Here is a 23,400-nt window from a genome sequence, read left to right as displayed (position 1 = left end):
GAGAATCGCTTGAACCTGGGAGGCAGAGGTTGCAGTGAGCTGAGATCACACCCCTGCACTCCAGCCTGGGCAACAGAGTGAGACTGTGTCTCAAAACAAAACAAAACAGAACAAAAAACGAACAAAGCCCTAATGATGCTAGAAAACAAGAATGTGTGTTAGCAGCACATCAGAAAGTTTGCAAACCCTGAAAGGCAGAAAGCAGATGGGGTCAGACTAGTGGAGAAATAGTAGCACAAATACTAAGAAGTAAGAGCACTCCAAGGGCCTTTATCAATAAATACAAAGCACCACAGTGAGTAGGCTTTAGGGTCATCATCGGAGTAATTAATTAGAAATCACACTCAGAAAAGCATGGCCAGCCAGCCAGAATCTCCACTTCCCTGTGATGCCCACAGAGTAGCTAGGAACAAAAGGTTTTGATACCTGGCAAAAGTACAGGCATAACTGGTATCATATATTTACCACAAAACTGCACAGAAAACCTTAAATAAAAAGGGCTTGTGAGAAAAATAGGGTTATGGGCAGATCATTTAAGTAAACCCTATGGAACTTTGAAGCCCAGGCACTAGTAAAAACAAGCCTAATAAAAATACAAGCCCAGTAAAATCTCTACCAGCAGGGCAGCATTAAACCCTGGGCCTTCATGCCTTCTCCTCTTCTAGAGGAGGTGCTAGAGCACTTTGCTTCTAACAGAGACCATTCATTAACCCACTGTTTTAATACTAAAGGATGTCTTCACAGTTCTTCCAATTACTGTTGCAGCTTGCTACCAAGCTTACCTGTAACGTGGTGGAAAGCATTAAAGTTCTCAAAGCCACAAAATAGTCACACTTACACTAAAGGAAGTTACTGCTGCAGATTTCTCAACATTAGATACTCAGATTTTTCTTTAAAAGTCTATTATCTATATACTACTAAAGCTGTCCCTTAATTTAACACGGGAAGAAGTTTAGATGGATGTGTGGCCACAGCATTTGAGACAGCTTCTGCAAAGCACATCCCAGTCAACCCCGAGCCCCCACTTGCAAAATAATCCTGGAAAATACATTAAAGCTCTCTACCAGAGAGCCTCTTTCCCTCGACAATTTCAGTGGGGTCTATAATTTGCTGGCTTCCTCTCTGCTGCAGGACCAGATACTTTTGGGCAGCCTTCAAGGAAGCCTGCCTCTGATACTACCTGCCTCCCTACTCGCTTTTGTGATGAAGCTGTCCAAGAGAAGTAGACCTATGTAACTGCAGAGAAATGCCATGCCTACCCCAAATAGTAAAGTTGTTCCTTCATAAATGCAGATGAAAGTTTACAAATATTTAAGGATTTATCAAAGAAAAGGAACAAAATAAAGGCAACATTTAATCTAAGAGGAAACAGATAATTCAGACAACAGAAGAGGGTGTTATTTCTTTTTCTTCTTTTTTTTCTAAGACCAAGTCTCGCTCTGTCACCCAGGCTAGAGTGCAGTGGCGTGTTCTCGGCTCACTGCAACCTCCGCCTCCTGGGTTTGAGTGATTATACCACCTCAACCTCTTGAGCAGCTGGGACTATAGGCGTGCGCCACCACACCCAGCTAATTTTTGTATTTTTTAGTAGAGATCAAGTTTCACCATGTTGGGCAGGCTGGTCTTGAACTCCTGACCTCAGCTGATACGCCCGCCTCAGCCTCCCAAAGTGCTTGGATTACAGGCGTGAGCCACTGCGCCCAGCTTTCTTTTTCTCTCTTTTTTCTTTTCTTTTTTTTTTAGAGGGAGTCTCACTTTGTCACCCAGGCTGGATGGAGTACAGTGATGCAATCTCGGCTCACAGCAACTTCTGCCTCCAGGGTTCAAGCGATTCTCCTGCCTCAGCCTCCCAAGTAGCTGAGATTATAGGTGCCCACACCCTGCTAATTTTCCTATTTTTAGTAGAGATGGGGTTTCATCATATTGGCTAGGCTGGTCTGAACTCCTGGCCTCAAGTGATCTGTCTGCCTCAGCCTCCCAAAGTGCTGGGATTACAGACATGAGCCATCTCGCCCAGGATTATTTTATTTTTATTTATTTTATTTTATTTTATTTTATTTTATTTATTTTATTTTTTTGGAGACCGAGTCTTGCTCTACCACCCAGGCTGGAGTGCAGTGGCACAATCTCGGCTCACTGCAACCTCCATCTCCAGGGTTCAAGTGATTCTCATGCCTCAGCCTTCCGAATAGCTCAGATAACAGACATGCATCACTACACTCAGCTAATTTTTTTGCATTTTTAATTGAGACAGGGGTTTCGCCATGTTGCCCAGGCTGGATTCGAACTCCTGGGCTGAAGTGATCCACCCACCTCCACCTCCTTGAGTGCTGGGATTATAGGCGTGAGCCACCGTGCCCAGCCAAGCGTGTTATTTCTTTTAGTTTTAAATGTTCTCAGAAATATGAGACAAATTGTATTCATAAACTAAGAATAGGGTGCTATTAAGACAGAACAATTAAAGAACAAAAATTTAAATATAAATGCTGAAAGAAAAATCAATAAAATGGGCTAGATTAAAAGAACAGTCTGTAAATTTTATAAGCATAGAAATAATTTCAGTTTTAGAATTACCAATATACTCATGATGCCTAACACAGTCCTTAGTACATACCAAGCATTCCACTAATACTTGATAAATGAACTAATGAGTGAGTGGCTAAATGAATAAGTGATATGAATAAATAAACAAGAGAGTGTGGATGAATGAAAATAAGTCAATATGCATGATTGGCCAGCTGTCTAGCTAAGCATATAACCTGAAAGATCAAGTTGAAGACATCTCCTTGAATATAGAAGAAAAAAAGCAAAGGAAGTTTTAAAATATTTAGAGAAACATTACAATGAGACATGAAGCAAAAGTTACAACATAAACAGATTTGGGGAAAAGCCTTACTCTCTCCTGGGCTCTCCATGGTACACTTTGGGAAACTGACAAGGGGGAGCTTCCCAAGGATCAGTGCAGTAAATATTCAAGTCATCCATCCACAGCTTGGCACTCGACTCAACTGATAGTATAAAAAGCAAAAAGGGGAAAAGAAGAAGCTCTCACATACTTCAGTAAAGGATTTTGCTGATTTGTAGGATTCAAGGGTGCCATTATGAAAAGCTAAATTGAACTTCCATCTAGAAATGATGGTAATAAAGTAATCTGAAACCACATTTTTAAGGAAATAAGACTTGGCAGTATGAGGTTGCCATAGATAGCCAGCCACGAAATATATGAACAAAAGAGACAGATTTGTCTGAAACTCAATAATATTTTCCTGACTGTAATCCTGAACCCTGTGCAACAGCCAAGTTCCTTCTTATAGTGTTTTATGGGACAAGTGTCTTAAAATGATTGCTATGCTTGAACTGGCAGAGGACAGGCCTAGTTATTCAACTACTTCTTTCTCAAGTATTGTTAACTAAATGCCACATAGGTTTCTGATGTCCTCAGAATGGATAGGCACACTTCTACTACTCAACACAGGAGAAGCAGCACAATTATATTAACCCAGCAGCCTATGATTTCCAGAAAACAATCTAAACTGCTCTTTTTGGGAAGGCGGAAGGTTTGGGTTGAGTTGGTTAGTGGTTTGTTACTGATTTAAGTGGAAAACAACAACAACCCTCATTCTAGTGTCTTGTGTTCCTTCAAAGCAGGGCAGGAAGGGGGCTCAGCAGTTCTTTTCATTGACTATGATTAAAGCGTAAGTCATCAATCTGTGGGGGAAAAGGGTTGGCTATAATACAGACCCTACCTCCCGGCAGAGCCACTACCATTATTAACACTGTAACCATACTTTCTCAAGTGCTGAAAAGGAACTTCAGGATGTTGTGGGCCTCTCTGGGTAAGATGACTAGGCCAGAAAAGAGCGATTCAAGAGGCTGCTTTTGCCCAAGTGTAGCTTGAAAGTCAGATATTAGTAATGTGTTTTAAGAATTGAAAACTCTGAGAGATAGGAGGTTTGGCTGACAGTGAAAAACCTCAAAGCTATACAACTGTAGTCAGAAAAGCTGGGGGCTGTATGACACTTATTCCTACTGTGACTGAGAAAAACCAAACTAGGATTAAAAAAGGATTATTCTAGCGGAGTAAGGATAAGACCTAACCTAATGGTTCAGTCACTAATAGAACAGCTGGGAGAAAAAAAGTATCCCTGCAAATTAGAACCAAAGAAAAAGCAAAAGCAAAGGCAGTCTTATTCTTTGTAAATTTAATAGTCTGGTTCATACAAATACATTAAAGGTAAGCGCTATCCACGAAGACTCTAAACAGACAGAAAGGATATTCATAAAGATGGCCTTGAAGCTGCTGCATGGGAAAGAATTATCTAAGATGTCCCGAGCCCCCACAGAACTTGGACAATACCTCTGATAGCAAGGTCTCATGCTCTGACAGCCATCAAGGCAGGTGGCAGTGGTGATGCATGCCTCAAGAAAGAAGAGCAATGCAGGGAAGCAACAGAAGGAAAATATGAGAAAAATAAACAGAAAAAATAAAGTCACCGGTCTAAAAAGATGTGATCTTGTGCAGAAAATAAACAGGAATTTTCACTTGCTCACCTTTCAAGGTTCCATCTCTGTGCCATTCTTTAACTTTCACAAAATGGGCCATGTGTATTGTTTCCTATCATCCTGAAATACTTCACATAATGGGAAACAATAGGGAAGTGCCTTAGTGACTGTATCTTCTGGATATGTGACAGTTTTCCATGGATGAGGGGTGAGGTGGTGGTGAGAATGAGTGTGTGTATCTGTGTGGCTTACCCTAGTTATATTTTGTAGATGTCCCTTTCTAAATGTGAACACATTTTCTTCTAACACTTTTCTTTGAAAACGTGATATGCAGAAAGGCATAAGCAAGGAGTTAATAGATTCTAAGGGTTTGCCAAATTGGAGCTCAAAGTAATTGGGAAGTCCAGCACAGGGAAAGGTCACCTCAGAAAATCTCACTCTTCAAGAAGGCTCTGGCAAGAACGAAAGAAGGAGATTTTAATCACTGCAGCTAATTACATAGATGACTAAATCATAAGAAGAGTTATTTAAGTGTCTTAAATACAATAAAAAGTAATTAACAGGAAGCGCCATCTTGACAGCCTCATGTCACAAACCAGGCCTAAAACGATCAGCTAATTCCCAACCCAGGAACCAGAGAATGAGAAAAGACTCAAAGTTTGATCTTTTTATTTTTTATTTAAACAGTTTTGATTAACAGATAACAACTCTTGCCAACTCCACAGTGAAGTTAATCAAGAAAAAAATTTTAATCTATTAGAGGAATGATGAACCTTGTTTTCATTGATTCCCCAGGGGAAACAGATAGGAAGCTGAAGCCTATGTCACACCAGCAAGGCCCTGCCAGCATCCTGTGATGCGACTCCTTCCCATACATCGAGAGGAAAAAAGGATTAGACTAAACCCTATAGAAGATACAGACAATTCACGCTCCCTGCATGTGAAATGCATCTAAACTTTGGCTTTGAAATAACCCTTTAAGAGACACCATCTCATCTGCCTCTTTCTTCTCAGTCCCCTAAAATCACTAGTTTCAGAGAAGCTCTTCTGTAGTTACAGAAGTCTGCTGTTCTCTTTAATAACAGGAAAGCCACTAGGTGCTGTGAAGGCCTAAATGTAGGTATATAAGCCGACAGATTACAACAAACATAATTTAGATAAGATTTCTTCTTAATTTCACATTTCTTCAAGACTGAACAGAGTGCACTTTTCAGAGGCTATGCAAGCCATAGAAGCTCTCTTTACTAACCCTTCCCTTAACTGACTTGCACATTCTATGTCCTCAGCATAGGGTACTGGCAGATGCCAGTGAGAGTGACTGAGAGCCACTGTACAACACCTGAGCACTTCTGTCCCAACCAGATGAGCCATTTGTTTTTGTCCCCAAATCTAGTTTAAACTGGTTGTGCTTGTTGTTTTAATTACATACTTCATTAAATATCATTGAAATACAAGCACACAAAGAGTGTGTATTTACTAAAACACTCGCATGTGTAAGCACAGGGGCAGCTCAACCCAGTTCACCTCTATTGTTTAAGCATTGTTTAAGTTGTCTTGCAGATGCAGCAGAGCACAAATTGCAAATCATGGAGACAGGGCATGTGCAACAGAAAAAGGTTTTACTTCCTATAATACTCAGAACCAATGTTTCCTCCCTATGGAAACAAGAAGGCCAGGACAAGACCAAAACCTGAGTACCAGAATCCTTTTAGAAGTAAAGGGTCAGTTATCTAGAAAGATCTGGTGCTGAAATCCACCATTCCATACCTTATCCTAAATGGCCAAGTTTAAAGTCCTCCAGTTAAACCTACCCTCCCAGCACTTCTGCACACCAAATAACCCTCCATAACCCATAAAAGTTTGACCTAACACCCAGATTGGGAAAACAGAATTGAGTCCTGCCTCCTGTCTCCTTGCCAGTTGACCTCACAATAAAGCCCTTTCTTTTCCCAAAAACCAGTGCCATATTATTGGCATCTAGGCACTTCGGGCAGTGAGCCCGTTGCTCGATAACACATGCTTTAAAAAATTTAATAAAGAGGAAAGGCTTTAAAGTAGCTGCAAAATAAATATGTGTGGGACAACTGTAACAGATGAGGGGGTGTAAATCACAAAAATATAAGGTTCTATAATTAGTGTTTTTCAAGTCCTCATTTCAAACAGGAAGTTATGTAATTCAACAAGATATCAAATAGGTGGTCCATGCTGCCCAGACAGCAAAGATTTAAAAATATGTACACATTTTTATGTTTAAAATGAAAATAAAATATTTAAGATGCAGTGTTTTTTAAAAAGCCTCTTCTCTGGCTAGTGTTTATAAATCACCATTAAGTAAGATAAAAGGCTCTTAGTAGTATAACTTAATTCTGAAAATAAGCTAAGTATTTGGAGATTCTTAATTATCAATACCTCAAATTTTCTATAATATTAATGGAGTTTTTTTTGTTTGTTTGTTTGTTTTTTGAGACAAAGTCTCACTCTATTGCCCAGGCTGGAGTGCAGTGGCACGATCTCGGCTCACTGCAACTCCCGCCTCCGGGGTTCAAGCAATTCTCATGCCTCAGCCTCCCAAGTAGCTAAGATTACAGGCACCTGCCACCAGACTCAGCTAATTTTTTTTTTTTGTATTTTTAGTAGAGACGAGGTTTCACCATGTTGGTTAGGCTACTCTCAAACTCCTGATCTCAGGTGATCCAACCGCCTCGGCCTCCCAAAGTGCTGGGATTACAGGCGTGAGCCACTGCGCCTGGCCAAGATTTTTTAAAGTATAGAAAATTCAGAAAAAAAAAGGATAAATAAAAACAAAAGCAAGATAAAAGGAAAACAAACAGAAGCAGTGACTAAGATTAGAACACAGAAAGTGTGCAGCTAGGTCTATTTGCTAGAGATGGCCTCTCTTTGGCAGTGAGCTTCCAATCATCAAATAAAAGAATAAAATTATCTGGGAGTCTCTCTGAATCTGCTGTGATTCTGGGGGCCGCCTGATAAAGAAAAATAAAAAACAGAATAAAATTATCAGTTATAAGTTTTACAGTACTGATTAGATAAAAACAAACCTGTGGTCATGCCTTAGATGCTACTAACATCCAAGTTATGCTTCATAAAGGAAGAGTTTGCAATAAAGTTAACGAATCACTCAACAAATTCATTGATTTCCTACCATATGCTAGATACTAGGGCTACAACAGGGAATAAGACACAAAACTCCCTATCTTTAGGGACACAACAGTCTAATGAAGGATGGTTTCAGTATCAGTAAATTCCTTACATTTCTCCTGTTTGCAGCCTACCCATTTAACCACAAACTATAGTTCAGGATGAAAAACCCTATGAAGAAACTCATAATGCTTTCCAGGTACCTGCCAGGCTGGTCTAATTCAAGGAGACAATTTAAGTATCTAGAAGAGTACTTGTAAAATTCTTCTAAACTTGTACATGCTTCTAAACTTCTAAAAAAAAAAAATTTACTTTGGTAAATCACACAAAAAAGAATATTTCATACAATCCAATTACAAGAACTGGGAAGCAGAAAATTCAAGTTCATTATCTCTGGCACAAACCTGGAGTATAGATATTGTAGGTTGTCAATTAAGACCAACCAACCTGTGTTGTTAAACAGCCAACAGAATTGACACCTTCTTACAAGGACTCAAGAATGTAATAGAAACCCAGACTAGAACAGACAGCTACCCCACATTTGCAGAGAGGAAGGCTGAAAGAGTAATCTCTGTCAAAGCCAAAATAAACACAGTGGAGATCTCAAGGTTTTAAGGCACAAAGCATGGCCACAACACTCTGCCCTGTAAAGTATTTTAAATTATCTGTCTCAAATTATCTTAAAAATAAAAAGATTGCTATAAAATACTCCCTGAATATCTCATTTTAAGCAGTGTAAACTTATTTTTTAAATATTCTTCAGTGGTAACTAAAGGAGATAATCCATTCTAATAGAATGTTAAATACTGGTGGAGGCCACCTGCCAAAAATAAAGACACGTGGTTTTGTACAACAGTGAAGTTGTTTTCACCAGTACTTAAAAGCAGCAGTATCTATGGAGATGGCTTTCTGTGGCAGTAAAAATATTTAGATAGAATACTAAGATTCCAGGTCTCTACAATAGGGAAGCATACAACTGACTCCTAAGAAGTGGTAACAAATTGGTAACAAATAACTATTGTAATTTATACAGAGAGAATAATGACCAAAATATGTCCTAGTTTTTCCCAGTTCAAAAATATTACTTGATTTGTCAAGAACCTGCTTCTAACAAAACCTGTGATGGCGTGAAGGTAAACATCAAATGCCTATACTGAGCGCCTCCTGGCAAAGATGAAACCTCCAATTGTTGTGTGAACATTAACAACATTAATAAATATAGGATCGGTAGCAGTGGCTAAAAATAGTCATTTCCAAATGTGAAAGCACGAATGAGGTGAAAGAGGCTCCTGTTAGGAGACTTTCATGAAGCCAAGCAGCTACAAAATGCTTATTCCTTTCAGAGGCCTGCAATAGCTTGGAGGTACTTCTCCTAAGTGGCTTCACTGTACTTTCAGTAACACAATCCTTGTTTTGATGACAAACCTATTATTTTCTTCCCCATCAATATGCCCCCTTAAAAGAAATGAAAAATAACAATTTGGTAACAACTAGCATATAAGATTGTTAAACGGAAAAGGAGACAATTACCATACTGGTATATTTTATGCAAAGTAAGAATTGCTATTGGGGACTGGCTGACTGTTGTAATATTTATTGGGGAAGCAGGGCCCAGCAGGCTTCCTCCTTCCCCTATCAGATATCTCCCCTGAAAGACTCTTCCTCAGCCTGGCTGCCAACAGATCTTGGAATCTAACCAGGTTACAGCCAGTACAGCAGAATAGGATGACCTCATCGTCTACTGATTACATACAAGAAAATGTCCAATTAACCTCTCCTCTTCTTCCCTCCTTGTTACCTGCTATTCTATACCTAGACTTCCTAAACCAATATGCAGAGACCATTTTAGACAGTATCTAGGGCCTGCTTGATACTCAATAAATGGCCTTATTAATAGTAATGATGTGTACTTCATAGTGCCAGGCACACAGAGCCCAATAAATCTTAAATAACTACAATAATGAAAGTATACGATTAGCTAATGAGTGATTATAAAGTACTTACAAATATAAAGTGCTACACAGGCACATAATTATAAACCACTGAGTTAAGAGCAGGAGAAAGCAAAGCAGAGTGAAAGGAAGGAAAGATTCAAATGAGCAAAGAACTCTTAGCTACTTGAGATGACAGCTGAGTCCCTGCCAGCCAGAACACTCACATTCCTCCAATGGTGACAGTGGCACAGGTACGCTCTGAAAAGGCAGGCACTGTCTCTGTGGCTGGGCTGGCTGGTCTAATGTAGTCCACCGTCACATTGACCTGGAAACAAAGAATCAAGGGAATTAGGGTTGAGAGTCTGCAACATAGCTCACTAGCAGCCACATGTGCCTGCTCAACTGTGAAAGATCAGCTCACTCCAGTTTGGTTTTCTGAATCTAAGATTTTTAAAACCAATTAAAAGAAATAGCTGAGCAACAGACTGGGAGAAAATGTTTGCAAAAGACATAACTAATAAAGAACATTTATCTAAAATATACAAAAAACTCTTAAAACTCAACAATAATAAAACAACCTGATTTTAAAATGCAAAAGATCCAAACAGCTTACTAAAGAATACATACAGGTGGCAAATAAGAACAGGAAAAGATGTTCTACATTACATGTGATTAGAAAATTGCCAACGTAAACAACGAGATACCACTGCTCATTGTAGCATAGTCAAAATTCAGAACACTGACAACACCAAAGGCAGGCAAGGATGTGGAGCAATAGGAACTCTAATTCATTGATGGTAGGAATGCAAAATGATACAGCCACTTTGGAAGATAGTTTAGTCATTTCTTATAGAACTGAACATGTACTCTTACCATTTGATCCAGGAATACAGCTCCTTGAAATTTACTTGAGGAGTTGAAAACATACTTACACAAAACCTGCCCATGGATATTAACAGTGGCTTTGTTCATAACTGTCAAAATGTGGAAGGAACCCATATATCCTTCAGTAGGTGAATGGATAAATTGTGGTATATCCAGATGACAGAATATTATTCAGTGATAAAAAGAAATGAGCTATCAAGCCATGAAAAGACATGGAGGAAGCTTAGACATATATTACTAAGTGAAAGCAGACACTTTAAAAGGTGTACTGTATGATTCCAACTATATGACATTCTAGAAAAGGTTAAACTACAGAGACAATAAAAATATCAGTGGTTGCCAGGAGTTAGAAGGAGAGAAGGAATTTTGCCAGGAGTTATAGGCAGAGAATAGGGAATTTTTAGCGCAATGAAACTATTCTGTACGACACTATAGTGGTGAATACATGCCACTATACATACATCAAAGCCCACAGATGATATAACACCAAGCACAAACCCTATGGACTTTGTGTGATAATGATATGTTAAGGTAGGTTCAACAATTGTAATAAATATACCACTCTGGTGTGGAAGATTGTGTGTAGGGGGCAGAAGGTATATGGGAAATCTCTGTAACTTCTGCTCAATTCTCCTGTTAATCTAAAACTGCTCTAAAAAAAAAAGTCCATTTTAAAAAGAAAGAAAAAAGCTGATAACCAAAGATGTAAATCAAACAACTAAACACATAGGTCCCCACAGCAATTTTACTTTACAGAGAAGAGGTTTGCAACATTCCTGTTGGACTCCTAGACATTATGATAAAGCAGTGCTTTAACCTCTTCTGGGTCAGACTACTTTGAAAACCTGTATTTAAAAATATGAACTGCCTCCATAGAAAAACTCCATATAATCTGTCTGTCACAGCTTCCTAAGGACCAGATTAAGAGTTATTAAGAACAACAAACAAGGTGGGCACAATAGCTTGCTCCTATAACTGCAGCACTTTGGAAGGCCCAGGTAGAAGAATTGCTCGAGGCCAGGAGTTCAAGACCAGTCTGGGAAACAAAGCAAGACCCCCATCTCTCTGAAAAATAAAAAATATAAATAAATAAATAAATAAATAAATAAATAGAAGAACAAACAAGATAACAATTACAAAGATGCTTGGAATTGGTTTCACAGTATGTAAATCAAAAAGATACAGCTAATTAAGCCCAACACCAACATACTTGAGAGTTAAGCAGTGTGGAGGTGGGGGAGATAGAATGGACTAGATGAATCCTTAGATTTTGAATTAATTTTGCAGACAGGAAGTTAGAAGCACAAAATGCAAAAATGGTTTAACCCTAGAATACACTAAATAAATGGATATGGACACACTAAACAATGCTTTTTTATTATGAAAACTTTGAAGATAAACATAGTATCCTGTAGCAAACATATAGGGCATGTCTTTACAGAATGAAGGTGTAGGCTTGGTTTGGGTCAAAACCAAGGTTTACAAACCCACACTGAAGAGGTGCATGGGGATCAAGGAGACGGAAGCCATCTCCACAGTCTGGAATCCCTTTTCTAAATACATCTTCGGCTCTCACTGATCAGCTTAAAGACAGCATATTGCAGAAGCATGGAGTTCAGCCACACTGCTAGTGAGCACCATTAAAATCCTTTCAAACTGTCTTCTCTTCAAAAACTCATCTTGAAAATGAACATGGAAATCTGGAAAAGGATAGATGCCTCAAAATTCCAACTGTCAGATCACCCACTTGAACACTACATTGAATCATGCTTTAGAAGCAGCAGAATGGAGCCATATCAGAGCCCAAGCCAATTAAGGGCTGAGGTTAAGGTAAATCATTCTTATGAGAAGTATGGTCATAGCACAACAACACAGAAAGTAAGAAAATATAAAGATGACTCCTAAAATTAGATACCTAGCTTTAAATTATTGCAAGGTCTTAACAACTACTATAAAACTCAGGAAATGAGTAAAAATGTGAGAAATGTGTTCAGACAGGGGGATTGAACAACTAGTGTCCTCCAACAAAAAGGTTTTTAATACTTTCCCTGCATGCTGCTGGCCAGAGTTAATACAGGCCAAAAAAAGGGCAAGGAATGAGAGGGCTGCACACAGACAGGCCTGAGTAACTCAGAACCAGGGAAGGGAAGAAGTGGTCTTGATGCTAATACACCCTGGAACTCTCCTCAGACAAGGCCTCACAACTAGCTTATAGAAGCAGGTGAGGAAAACAACAAGATAGCTGGAGTCATGGCAAAAAATCACGAGTGTACAGAAGGTAGACAGTGAAGGTGGCTACACCATGTAAAGTATCTCAGGGCCCATTTTAAATAGGACAAGGCCACAGGGTATGGTCCAATTTGGGGGCATTCGCTGGGAAGTTAATAAATATGTGGAAATGAGGAAAGAGGACCATGTATCTTTTGTGCTTTCACCCAATCCATCTAACAAGCTCAATCCCTCAATTCTACTACCTAGGGAAAAAATCAGCACTGCTTAAAAAAAAAACTAAGTTAATCTCAAGGTTACCTTGCGCCTCCCAATGCCAAACCTCCTTCTCAGTAGGCAGACAGGGGTGGGACAGCAGCTGTTTAGCACAGAGGAACATTAGCTCTCAACCCAGAGAGAGAGCTAATTCATCAAGAGGGCTAATTCACCATGCCACATGTGTGGGAGTAATAATAGGAGGAATAACAAACAAAAGTGAACACCTGTGTATCTCTCAGGCCAGAAGGCCAAAGTGAGGTGATGTTCCAAAACTGTCTTCCAGGGAAATCAGTGGGAAGACAAAAAAATTTTAATCTTCAATAACCAAAAGAAACAACTACATTCATCTGCCAATTAATTGTTTCCCATATCGAGAGAATAAGAACTGTAAATAAGTCAGAGATTAAACAGTTATTTGTGGATGCAACATTATTAAAGAAAATCTGAAATACAAATGAGGCCCTGAGAATAGCCCACAGCCAAGATATACACCTGCAGGCAGCTATGACAAATCAGGAATTAAAGTCAATGTGTAATTAGCATTTGTGTCCCTCCCCTGTGGATTCTGAGATCTCTTTCTCTACCCTGGAATTTTTCATCTCAAGATATTCAACACTGACCTGTCAATCAGTTGAAAAAGAACCATGGTTTTAACAGCTTCAATTAAAACCACTGTAAATCTTAGCAACATCTTTGTCTAAATAAATGATAACCTGAATTTTATGTTTGTGGGTAAGTATGTATAAAACGGCATGAGAGAAGAAACTGATTAATACAGATGGGTTCTCCTTTTTAAGATATTCCTGAAATATTTTGTATGCAAGTATTTTACGAATACATGACCAAGGGCTATATAACTGACTCAGACCCTGATCCCTGTTTATAGCAATGAGTGACCACAAAGAGCCCTGGGCTCTTGCTTGGTGCTACTTGAAGCTCCCTTACAAACGAGGCACGTAACATCTTTGGGTCTCAGTTTCCCTTGACCTTAAAAACGAGAGCACTAGATTAGAACATCAGAGCATCATTTCACTCTAGAATTCTAAAAGATAATTTAGTCAGACGTGGGGTACTATATACTGTTTTCTTAAATCTTTGTATTTCCTACCTTACATTTACTACATTGTATTGGAACACACCAACTGTAAGCTCCAAGAGTGGGGAGACCATGTCTTATTCACTCAAAGAGCTGGCATGGGCCTGTAAGGCAGGAGACTATGCAGTAAATGTTTGTTGCATGAGTAAATATATAATCAATAATCTTTTCAGACATAACATTATGAAGGATACCTTTGAAGTGGGAAGGCAGGGCATCCTGAGGACCATTTTGTCAAGCTGTTGATCATTCTGCTGTTTTATATAGTAAAAATATATTTATTTAAACCGTGGAGGATAGGGAGGAGGAACTGGGGGAGGAGCAATATTTTAAAACTGTGATAAAGCTCTAGCGCAAACAACCATGAAAGATGAAGCAAGCCAAATATGAAACATACATACTTTCTCACATTGTTTATTCCTCAAAGAGGTTCTCAAAGGTAAGAGGGTAGCAGGCAACCTTGGTCTATTAGATTATAGAATTTTCCTTGAAAGCAATTTCAGGGACCCTTCAGAGGAACTAAGATGGTAACTTCAAACTAAATTTATATATTAATTGCTTGTAAAGTCTGGAATAGTTTAGAATAGAACAGCTATGGGCCACACAACAGAATTCTCAGGCTCTCTGGATATTCTTCATACAATGTATGACTAGAACAGTATCAAACCACCAAAGAACTTCACAGACTGATGCTGATGATAACAAAACGCCAAAAAGTGAACTACCTAAGCATAAAAGGTTAGAGGAGGTAGGAAGGAAAACAACTGCAGAGCCACATTTCCAGGTTGTAGCCTGAGCTTAGTTTTAATATAACTAGAGCTGTTACGTAAGGCTTTGGGGCATAATCGCCACATAATCCCACCCACTACTCCACATAGCCACTCATAAATTCACAAAGAGCTAAATAAACACCTTGTCTCTCAAAATAACCCCTTTATTACCCCTCTCATGACAGAATTTCCAGACTTTATGGAAAGCCTCTACACACCCCTAATACTGAAAAGACGACACCATCTGGCCTGAGTCCCACGGATGCTGCCTAGAAACAAAAGTAAGTAAAATGGAATGTTTCACATAGGCTCGATAAGAACACGGACACTTCAGAACAGCCGGCTGCAGTGACTGGTTCCCAGCAATTCTAGAAAGGAGCTGTGTGAACCTAGATAAGCGACCTAACTTCTCTGCTTATGTTTAACACATTTACTGTGCGTATCTCACTGCTGTAGGAAGATACATATGTATCATTTAGAACAGTGCTTGAATCATTGTACGTTCTATCTAAGTGCCAGTTATTTTTAGATAAACATGTACTAATTTTCTTAGGGCAGTGTCTGGCACAGAGTTAAATGCTAAATAAGTATCCATGAGATAAACACATACACAAATACATACATGCATAAATCAGATACATGTTGATTTAAATCATTAGACTTTGGAAATCATCAGGCAGAAAGACTAAATTAAATACACTTTTCTCTTTAAAGAGCCACAGCAAACAAAAATATGTAGTACTTCATACATATTCATCCCAACTTAGAGCTAAGTAAGGATTATTTTAAAGAATGATACACTATTTAGTATTTATTTAGATATTTAACATTAATTTTGCAGCTACCAGTTATTGGATATTTTATTTACCAAAGACAATTGAAGCACAGTGTTGTGAACCATCTCAAATAACTAGGTTAACTAGGGATATTTGGGGCAGGATACTTCTTGCCTTACTAAATTAGGAAGACAGTGAACATCAAATAGTAACCAAGTTTCCATTTGCTTTGGGCTTAACAGTGTAGGATATAATAAATTTCTCTTCAAAGGTTTTTAGCCTGTAAATTGTTAAGTACGATGAGTTCTGAGATCCTCTCCAAAGAACCAGTGCATCAGTATGTTCAGCTCCCGTTCCTTATTCTGCATTTTAAAGTTTAACTTCCTCATTCTCCTTGTCCCTAGTTTCAGTAAACAACCTTTTCCACCAGTTCTAATCAGTAGTTCACATCTGTTCCCCTGGTCACCTGCTCCGTCCTTTGAGTCACCCCTGGTCACCTGCTCCATCCTGAGTTACTCCTGGTCACCTGCTCTGAACTGAATCATCCTGAGTCACCTGTTCCGTAAGCCCTTCCCACCAAACTACTCATTCCGCCACTCAGGCTCGTACCCCTGCTCTCTTTAAAATAGCCAATCGGAATTAGCTTAGACTGTGCGGTCCAACCCTAGCCAACAGGGGAACAACATAGCAGTAGGGGCTACCTGCCCGTTCCCCTCCCTTGTTGAAGTGTGCTCTCACCATTACTCCATCCAGGAGTCGCACCCTTCTATAGAAGTAAAAATTGCCTTGCTGAGAAAATTAAATTTATGTTTGAGTGCTATTTCTCTTGCAGCACTGAAAATTTATTTATAACAACAGGATCTTCCATACAAAGTGCTCCTTAATATTTACATAATGTAGTTTTAATAATTTTTCTCTGTTAAAAGTATATTATCATTCTAAACTTATAAAAGTGATACATATTTTTAAACATTTTAAAACACACATCAATCACCCATTCATCGAGGTACAGGAAGAGCTTCAAAACAAATTGCTAAGGAGCCTGTTGGTCCTGCCTCTGGGCATGCTCTGAGCTTACCTCCAAGCTAATTCAGACATTAGCCGTTGTGGAACTGCTCATCTCTCAAGAGAGGATGTTAAACTTACCTCCTTCTAGGCAAGTACTGTGTAATGGAAATATAATAAGGGACAAATGAGACCCACATGTGTATGTTCACATTTTCCTAGTAGCAATGTTGAAACATTAAAAAGAAACAAGTGAAATTAATTTTAATATGATTTTTTATTTAATGCAAAATTTCTAAAACATCGTGTCAATATATAACAAATATTATAAAAGTATTGAGATCTTTTTTTGTATTAAATCTTTACTATCTGGTGTGTACTTTACAAACATCTCAATTTGGACCAGCCACACTGCAATGCTTAAAACTCAGTGGGCATTCCTAGAGTATCAGTGAAGGCACAAGTCTTAGCCTCATTCCTCTATCTTCTCTGTGGTTCTGATTTCTCTCTGTATTTTTCCCTGTGAACGTATGTTTTATGAATCTTTGTAAACATTCTTAAACCAAATATGAAAAAAATATGATATAAAAACCCTGGTATCAAAAATAAAATATTTAGCCTTCATTTTCTTTTTCAAATCTATTATCTGACTAGATTACAAAGATAAGCCACATACATTTTTAGTTCAGAAAAAGAATTTCAGGTGTGAGGATAAATTTATACACTGAGGGAAAAATCCCTTAGTCTGTACTATATATGTAAAATATATTCTATTCAGTAGTTTGGTGAAGGTATTTTTCAGTTCCTTCTACCAATTCAATAGCTGAATTTTATTAATTCCTGATTTGTCAGCATGATTCTAGAATTCTTTACCTTAGTGTTTGAAGTTTATTCTAATGGATGGATGGTGGGTAGATGGTGGCTGTGGCCAGAAACTCAGGTTAAGAAATAACTGTTTTTGTAGTTAATAATTAAGGCTTCTGTTAATTGCTGATATTATTAAAAAGAAAACAAATAACTGGTAGATGTAACCTACTTATTTTTATACATTTTTATAATTATAAAATGCTGAAATTTACCTCTTCCATCAGGACATCTTTGAGCTCTGCAACAACCTTTATAAATACGTTCAGAAAAAATTATACATTTTGTTGTCTCATCTATGCTACAAAGATTAGGAGACATAAACCAATGCTCCCTTCCTAACTCTCCAATCCAGCCCAGATGTATTCTGTAACACCCCCTTCCAAATCATTGTAATTAGGTGCTTAGGCTGGTTGTTTCTTCACATGTATTTATGCTGCTCTCTCCCATCTAAAATCACCATCCTACCCCCAAACCCCAAAACTATTTTGAGTACATTTCATTTTCATCAATGGAATTTTAATCTATAATGCCTATAAACCTTTATAAACACAGTTAGAAAGTGTTCTTATTTGATACATCTTTGACAAAATGAGTCTCCTATCCCAACCACTCCTCTGTCCCCGGGATGGGCAGATGCTTTTATCTGTTTTGAGGGGAAAGGTAAAATACAGCTGAATATGGCGTCCATGGAGATGTTAAGAGTCTCTATCTGACATCACGCATTCATTTAAGTGGACATCACTGCTCCCTGATAAACCTTCACTTCGGTAAATATTTAATTAGGAGCATACACAAACTCGAGATCCACAAAACATTAAAACATTTTAGGTAAGGGGCCATCAGAAAATGGCAAAGATTTCTAGAAGTAGTGATAACAACCTGAAAACAAACATAATAAAATGATCTGAAAATATACTGACCAAGCAGTTTCTATACGGAAGTAAATAATAGGCACATATAAACATCAAATTTTGACAAATGACAATATTTTAAATAAATCTGAGGGGTACCTTAGAGAAAGACACAGAGATCACTATTTGAAAATAGTGATCCCAGCTTCCAGCAGTTTCATTAAATCTCGATTCTCCAGGATTTATAATCCTACAAACATACTTAAAAAGTATAATGTGTGTTTGTGCTAATGCTCCATTATCTTACTCATTATTTTATCACAGGCATAACTCACACCAATACCTACTTTTAATACAACCTGCTTGTCCCTAAGGAGGAATGTCAAAAGGTTTCAGAGGCACTACTGGAAACTGTCCCTTGTGTAGCCTATATGTCCCTTCTTATTCCTCACCAGAGCTGCCAACTCCCATTGCCTTCCTCTAAAGGATGAAAGTTGAGGGTGGGTCTTTTTTCTCCATTATACAAGCGTCAATCACAGTCATCTATGGCCAAAATTTCCAAGGTCACCAGCAGTCAGGAGAAATTAAATCACTTTTTCCAGAACTCTCCCTGGAGGAGTTCCAGCCACACAAGCAGCACAAATTTTACATGGAGATACTTCTGCCTTTATGTCAAATACACCCAATGTCACCCAATCTTTAAAACAACAGCAGTAATGAAACTATGATGAGAGGAACAAGAATATGAAGAAAGGAGACTTGCTTAATGGCTTCTAAGAATAATTAGTGGGGGGAAAGGGGATATTATTAAGAAATGGATAAAAACAAAAGGTTACATTACATTTGCTCTGTCTATAAAGATTTTGAATGCCTGCACCCACCAAAATACCAGGGAAATCTAATCAATAAAAGTGGGGACTAAAGTATTCACCCTGCCAAGAGTTCCAATAAACTCCTATTTCCCTGGGGAGTAGGTATTGCTTGGGTGAGCAAAACCAGAACACAAAAGCCATCCTGCATTGACTACAATTCAGAGCACTCCCATTTCTCCAGCATGCCCATGAGCTGGCATCAAGAAGTCACTCAGACAAGGAAAATATATGTTTAGGTAAATTAAATAAAGGCCAAAGTTAGAATGGTGAGCTGACCTCAAGGATGTATATAATGATGTCAAAGGAAAATCACGAAGAAAAAACACAATAATTCTTTAGGAATACACGCCAATGACTAAATAACACAAGGATACAGCACTTGTGTACATAAATTGTCAGTTTTGTGGCTAAGTAAACATTCCAAGAAAATCAGGTATCAATATCAGCCTTTCTTCCTGTAAACATACCACACCATCCCTCTATTTCACAAAGTAGAGGCCTACTAAATGAAGCAAGGTTCCATGATCAAAGGCACGGCGTGCATAGAACAATGACAACTAAAGTCACAGACACCGATCAAAGACCATCCTGCATTGTATCTGCGTCTCCCTTCAAATTCAGGTCTCTTGATTTACAGTCATTGTTTTGGAAAACAGTGAACAGGCACACAACCAACTCCTTGGCCTACAATTACACACATTCACAAACTGGACAGTTACCAGTGGAGGATAAGTCTAGATCAAACCATTTCTCAGTTCCACAGTGTTCCAGTTTCCACTCCTAAATTATCAGAAATATGATGCAAAAATATTGCTTAGCTTTCCAAAAAAATTAAAAATAGAATTACCATATGATCCACCAATTCCACTTCTAGGTATACATCAGTGGAATTGGAAGCAGGATCTTAAAGAGATATCTCAATACCCAGGCTCACAGAAGAATTTATTTACAACAGCCAAAGGTGGAAGCAACTGACATACCCATTGTTGGATAAGTAGATAAACAAAATATGGTAGATACATACAATAGAATGTTATTCAGCTTTAAAAAGGAATGAAATTCTCATTATCTTGAGGACATTATAAGTGAAAGAAGTCAGTCACAAAAAAAAAAGAAACAAACTTACTTACAAAAAAGAATACTGTGTGATTCCATTTAAATAAGGTACCTAGAGTAGTCAAATTCTTAGACCAAAAATAGGAACATGGTTGACAGGGGATGGAGAGATTTATTTAATGGGTATAGAGTTTCGATTGTGCAAGAGGAAAGAAAAAGTTCTGGGGATGGACAGTGATGGTTGCACAACAATGAGAATGAATGTGCTTAATGTCACTGAATTGTACACTTAAAATTGAATAAGAAGGTAAATTTTATTTTATGTATCTGCCTTTCTCTCTCCCCCCCCCCTCCCCCCCCGGCCAGGCTGTTCTGCCCACACATTAGTAAATAACAGCGGCAGGAGCGAGGCAACTCTGAACCCAAACCCACCTAACTCCTGAATCTACTGGTTACCTCAATAAGACAGTTCAGGCTGGGTGTGGTGGCTCATGCCTGTAATCCCAGTATTTTGGCAGGCCAAGGTGGGTGGATCATTTGAGGTCAAGAGTTCGAGACCAGCCTGACCAACATGGTGAAACCCAGTCTCTACCAAAAATACAAAAATTAGCCAGGCATGGTGGTGTGTGCCTTTAGTCCCAGCACTCGGGAGGCTGAGACATGAGAATCACTTGAACCTTGGAGGCAGAGGTTGCGGCGAGCCAACATCGCGCCACTGCACTCCAGCCTGGGTGACAGAGCAAGACTCCATCTCATTAAAAAAAAAAAAAAAAAAAAAAAGACAGTTCAATCACATTCCCAAGAAAATATACGGATGGTTTCCCAAAACCATAATTAGAAGTCATGTTCAATAACCCCTAAATAAAGACACAGAAGTCTCCGGTTGTCATATAAGATAAAATAGTCTACCTTTTAGGCCACCTTTCTCAGGATATAAAATACACTTGGCTATTTTCTTACATTCTGAAAAGAGTCAACACTCTAAGAAAGTGGTCCCCAACCTTTTTGGCACCAGGGACCGATTTTGTAGAAGACAATTTTTACATGGATGGTGGGGAGGATGATTTCGGGATGAAACTGTCCCACCTTCAGATCATCAAGCATTAGATTCTCATAAAGAGCATGAGACCTAGATCCCTCGCACGTGCAGTTCACACTAGGCTTTGCACTTCTACGAGAATCTAATGCTGCTGCTGATCTGACAGGAGGCAGAGCTCAGGCAGTGACGTTGGCTGGCCTGCTGCTCATGTCCTGCTGTGCAGCCTGCTTCCTAACAGGCCAGGGACCAGTACCGGTCTGCAGTCCGGGGCTTGGGGACCCTTGCTCTAAGGCACAAGCTGCATGTCTACCACAAGTCAACCCAAATATGCCTTTCTTACCATTTCTCAGAGGCAGTCGTAGAAGGGAGATAAGAATAGTCTATGGCTCACTGACTTCCTATAAAATTGACAAATTTTGATGTCCTGCGCTGTGACAGAATTTTTCTATGAAGAATTGTCTGCCTTAGAGATCTATCACGTGCAGATCTACAGAATTTTCAGTGATTCACCATCATTTTCCCACCTTTATCTACTTCTCTAGTTGCTGAATTTAATCACTGTTGTCTGTGCTTTTGTCCAATGAACTTCCAATTTCCACATGCTTCTCTAAGTGGTATTTTTCACTGTTGGCAGGAGTCTAAATTATTATAACATCATTGGAGGTCAGGCTGGCAATTCTACTAACATTTAATATGTGGATGTCCTTTAACCCAGCAGTTCCACTTCTAGGAATTCAATCTACAGAAACAAAGATGTATGTACAAATGTGGTGTCCTTTGCATTCATAGTAGTTTAACACAAACGCATAATTACAAGTTGAGATTTCAGTAATCTTAAATCTCATGAGTTATAAGTTGGCAGAAACCTTGCCTATCTTTTTCACCTACATATTACCAATACTGAATAAATATGATGTAGCTGCTGAGAACACGTGGGAGCTACACATTCTGCTATGGAAAGATGTCCAAAGAGAAAGGCAAATGAACAATGGTAAATATGATGTAATCCTATTAGGGGAACAAAAGTGAGGGAAACATGGAACAGAATCCAGAGGAACATACTTGGCACTGTAGAAGGGCTTATCCTTCAAAGGTGCAATTATAAGGTACTTCCAATTTTTCACATTGTACATTTCCACAGGGATTAAAATGTTTAAATTACATTTGGAAAGGGGAAAAATTTGATTAAGTCTTAAGAGAAACAATACGGTGAGCTAAGTAAATATATAAAGAAAACATCTGCCTTTAAAAACAAAAAAACAGCAAAAAACACAAAAAAGTAGCCTCCTCACAAGCAGGGTCTTCACCTTTGAGCATCTGTTTCATCACAATAGTTCCCACACTGAGGCCATGGTCACTGCTCAGTAATGTCTGCCAACCAGTAAGGATTATGCAGGGCAGGCTAAACACTGTTAGAAGGACATGATCATGAGGGCTTCCGGGTGCCCAGTGGTGTACTGTTGCCATGGCAGGTGGGCATCACTCTCTGCAAATGAACTGCCAATCTCACTCTGAGCTGATAATGATCCTGCCACCACCACCTGCCTGCCATATGTTTTCTCTACTTGTCACGTAACAAGGAACTGCATTTTGGCATGCTGATCACTGACAATCTAATACTACTGGTTGATGTTTGTTATACCTAGCTGCAGCCCTTCAGAGAGAGCTGGAAAAGAGTGGAAGAAGGATATAAAATAATGCTTTGCCTACTGACCATTCACTAAGACCCAACACTTTGCAGTGGGTTAGCCAGCCAGTTCTAAGACAGCTGGTAATATGTGAAGGGTTGTGCCCCATCCCCCTTGTGCCCTCTGATCCTGTTTCTCATCAGCAGAGTAGAAAACGAACCCAGACTTCCCAATAGAACAAGCTGGATTCATTCTGTCTCCCTTAACCAACACAGTACAGTCAATAAAAACCATGGAGTTTTGTTTTTTACTTTAATACTGAGGTAAGCACAGGGTGTGTTATCAGAAGTCAAGAATTCGTGTTCATGGAGCCCTTTCTCTGAGCAGCAGATCATCTGATGAAGAGAATATAATATGGAAAAATAGGGTTCCTGTAACTGCCTCCCAATTTGCCCCTTTTACTAGAACTCTAACT

At 38.8% G+C, this 23,400-nt stretch overlaps 1 protein-coding gene across 1 annotated transcript in view; it reads right to left on the bottom strand.

Moving 5' to 3' along the window:
- SND1 (staphylococcal nuclease and tudor domain containing 1) overlaps positions 1 to 23,400 on the bottom strand; it is a 437,045-nt gene that overhangs the window by 234,219 nt on the left and 179,426 nt on the right. The window contains exon 12 of the mRNA XM_527879.8: positions 9,818 to 9,918. Coding sequence (XP_527879.3) covers positions 9,818 to 9,918 — 101 coding nt within the window. The remainder of the gene's footprint in view (positions 1 to 9,817; positions 9,919 to 23,400) is intronic.

The sequence above is a fragment of the Pan troglodytes genome, chromosome 6, assembly GCF_028858775.2.
Source record: "Pan troglodytes isolate AG18354 chromosome 6, NHGRI_mPanTro3-v2.0_pri, whole genome shotgun sequence".
Classification (NCBI taxonomy): Eukaryota; Metazoa; Chordata; class Mammalia; order Primates; family Hominidae; genus Pan; species Pan troglodytes.
Note: the sequence above shows the minus strand (reverse complement) of the source record. Positions and strands in the feature narration are given on the sequence as shown.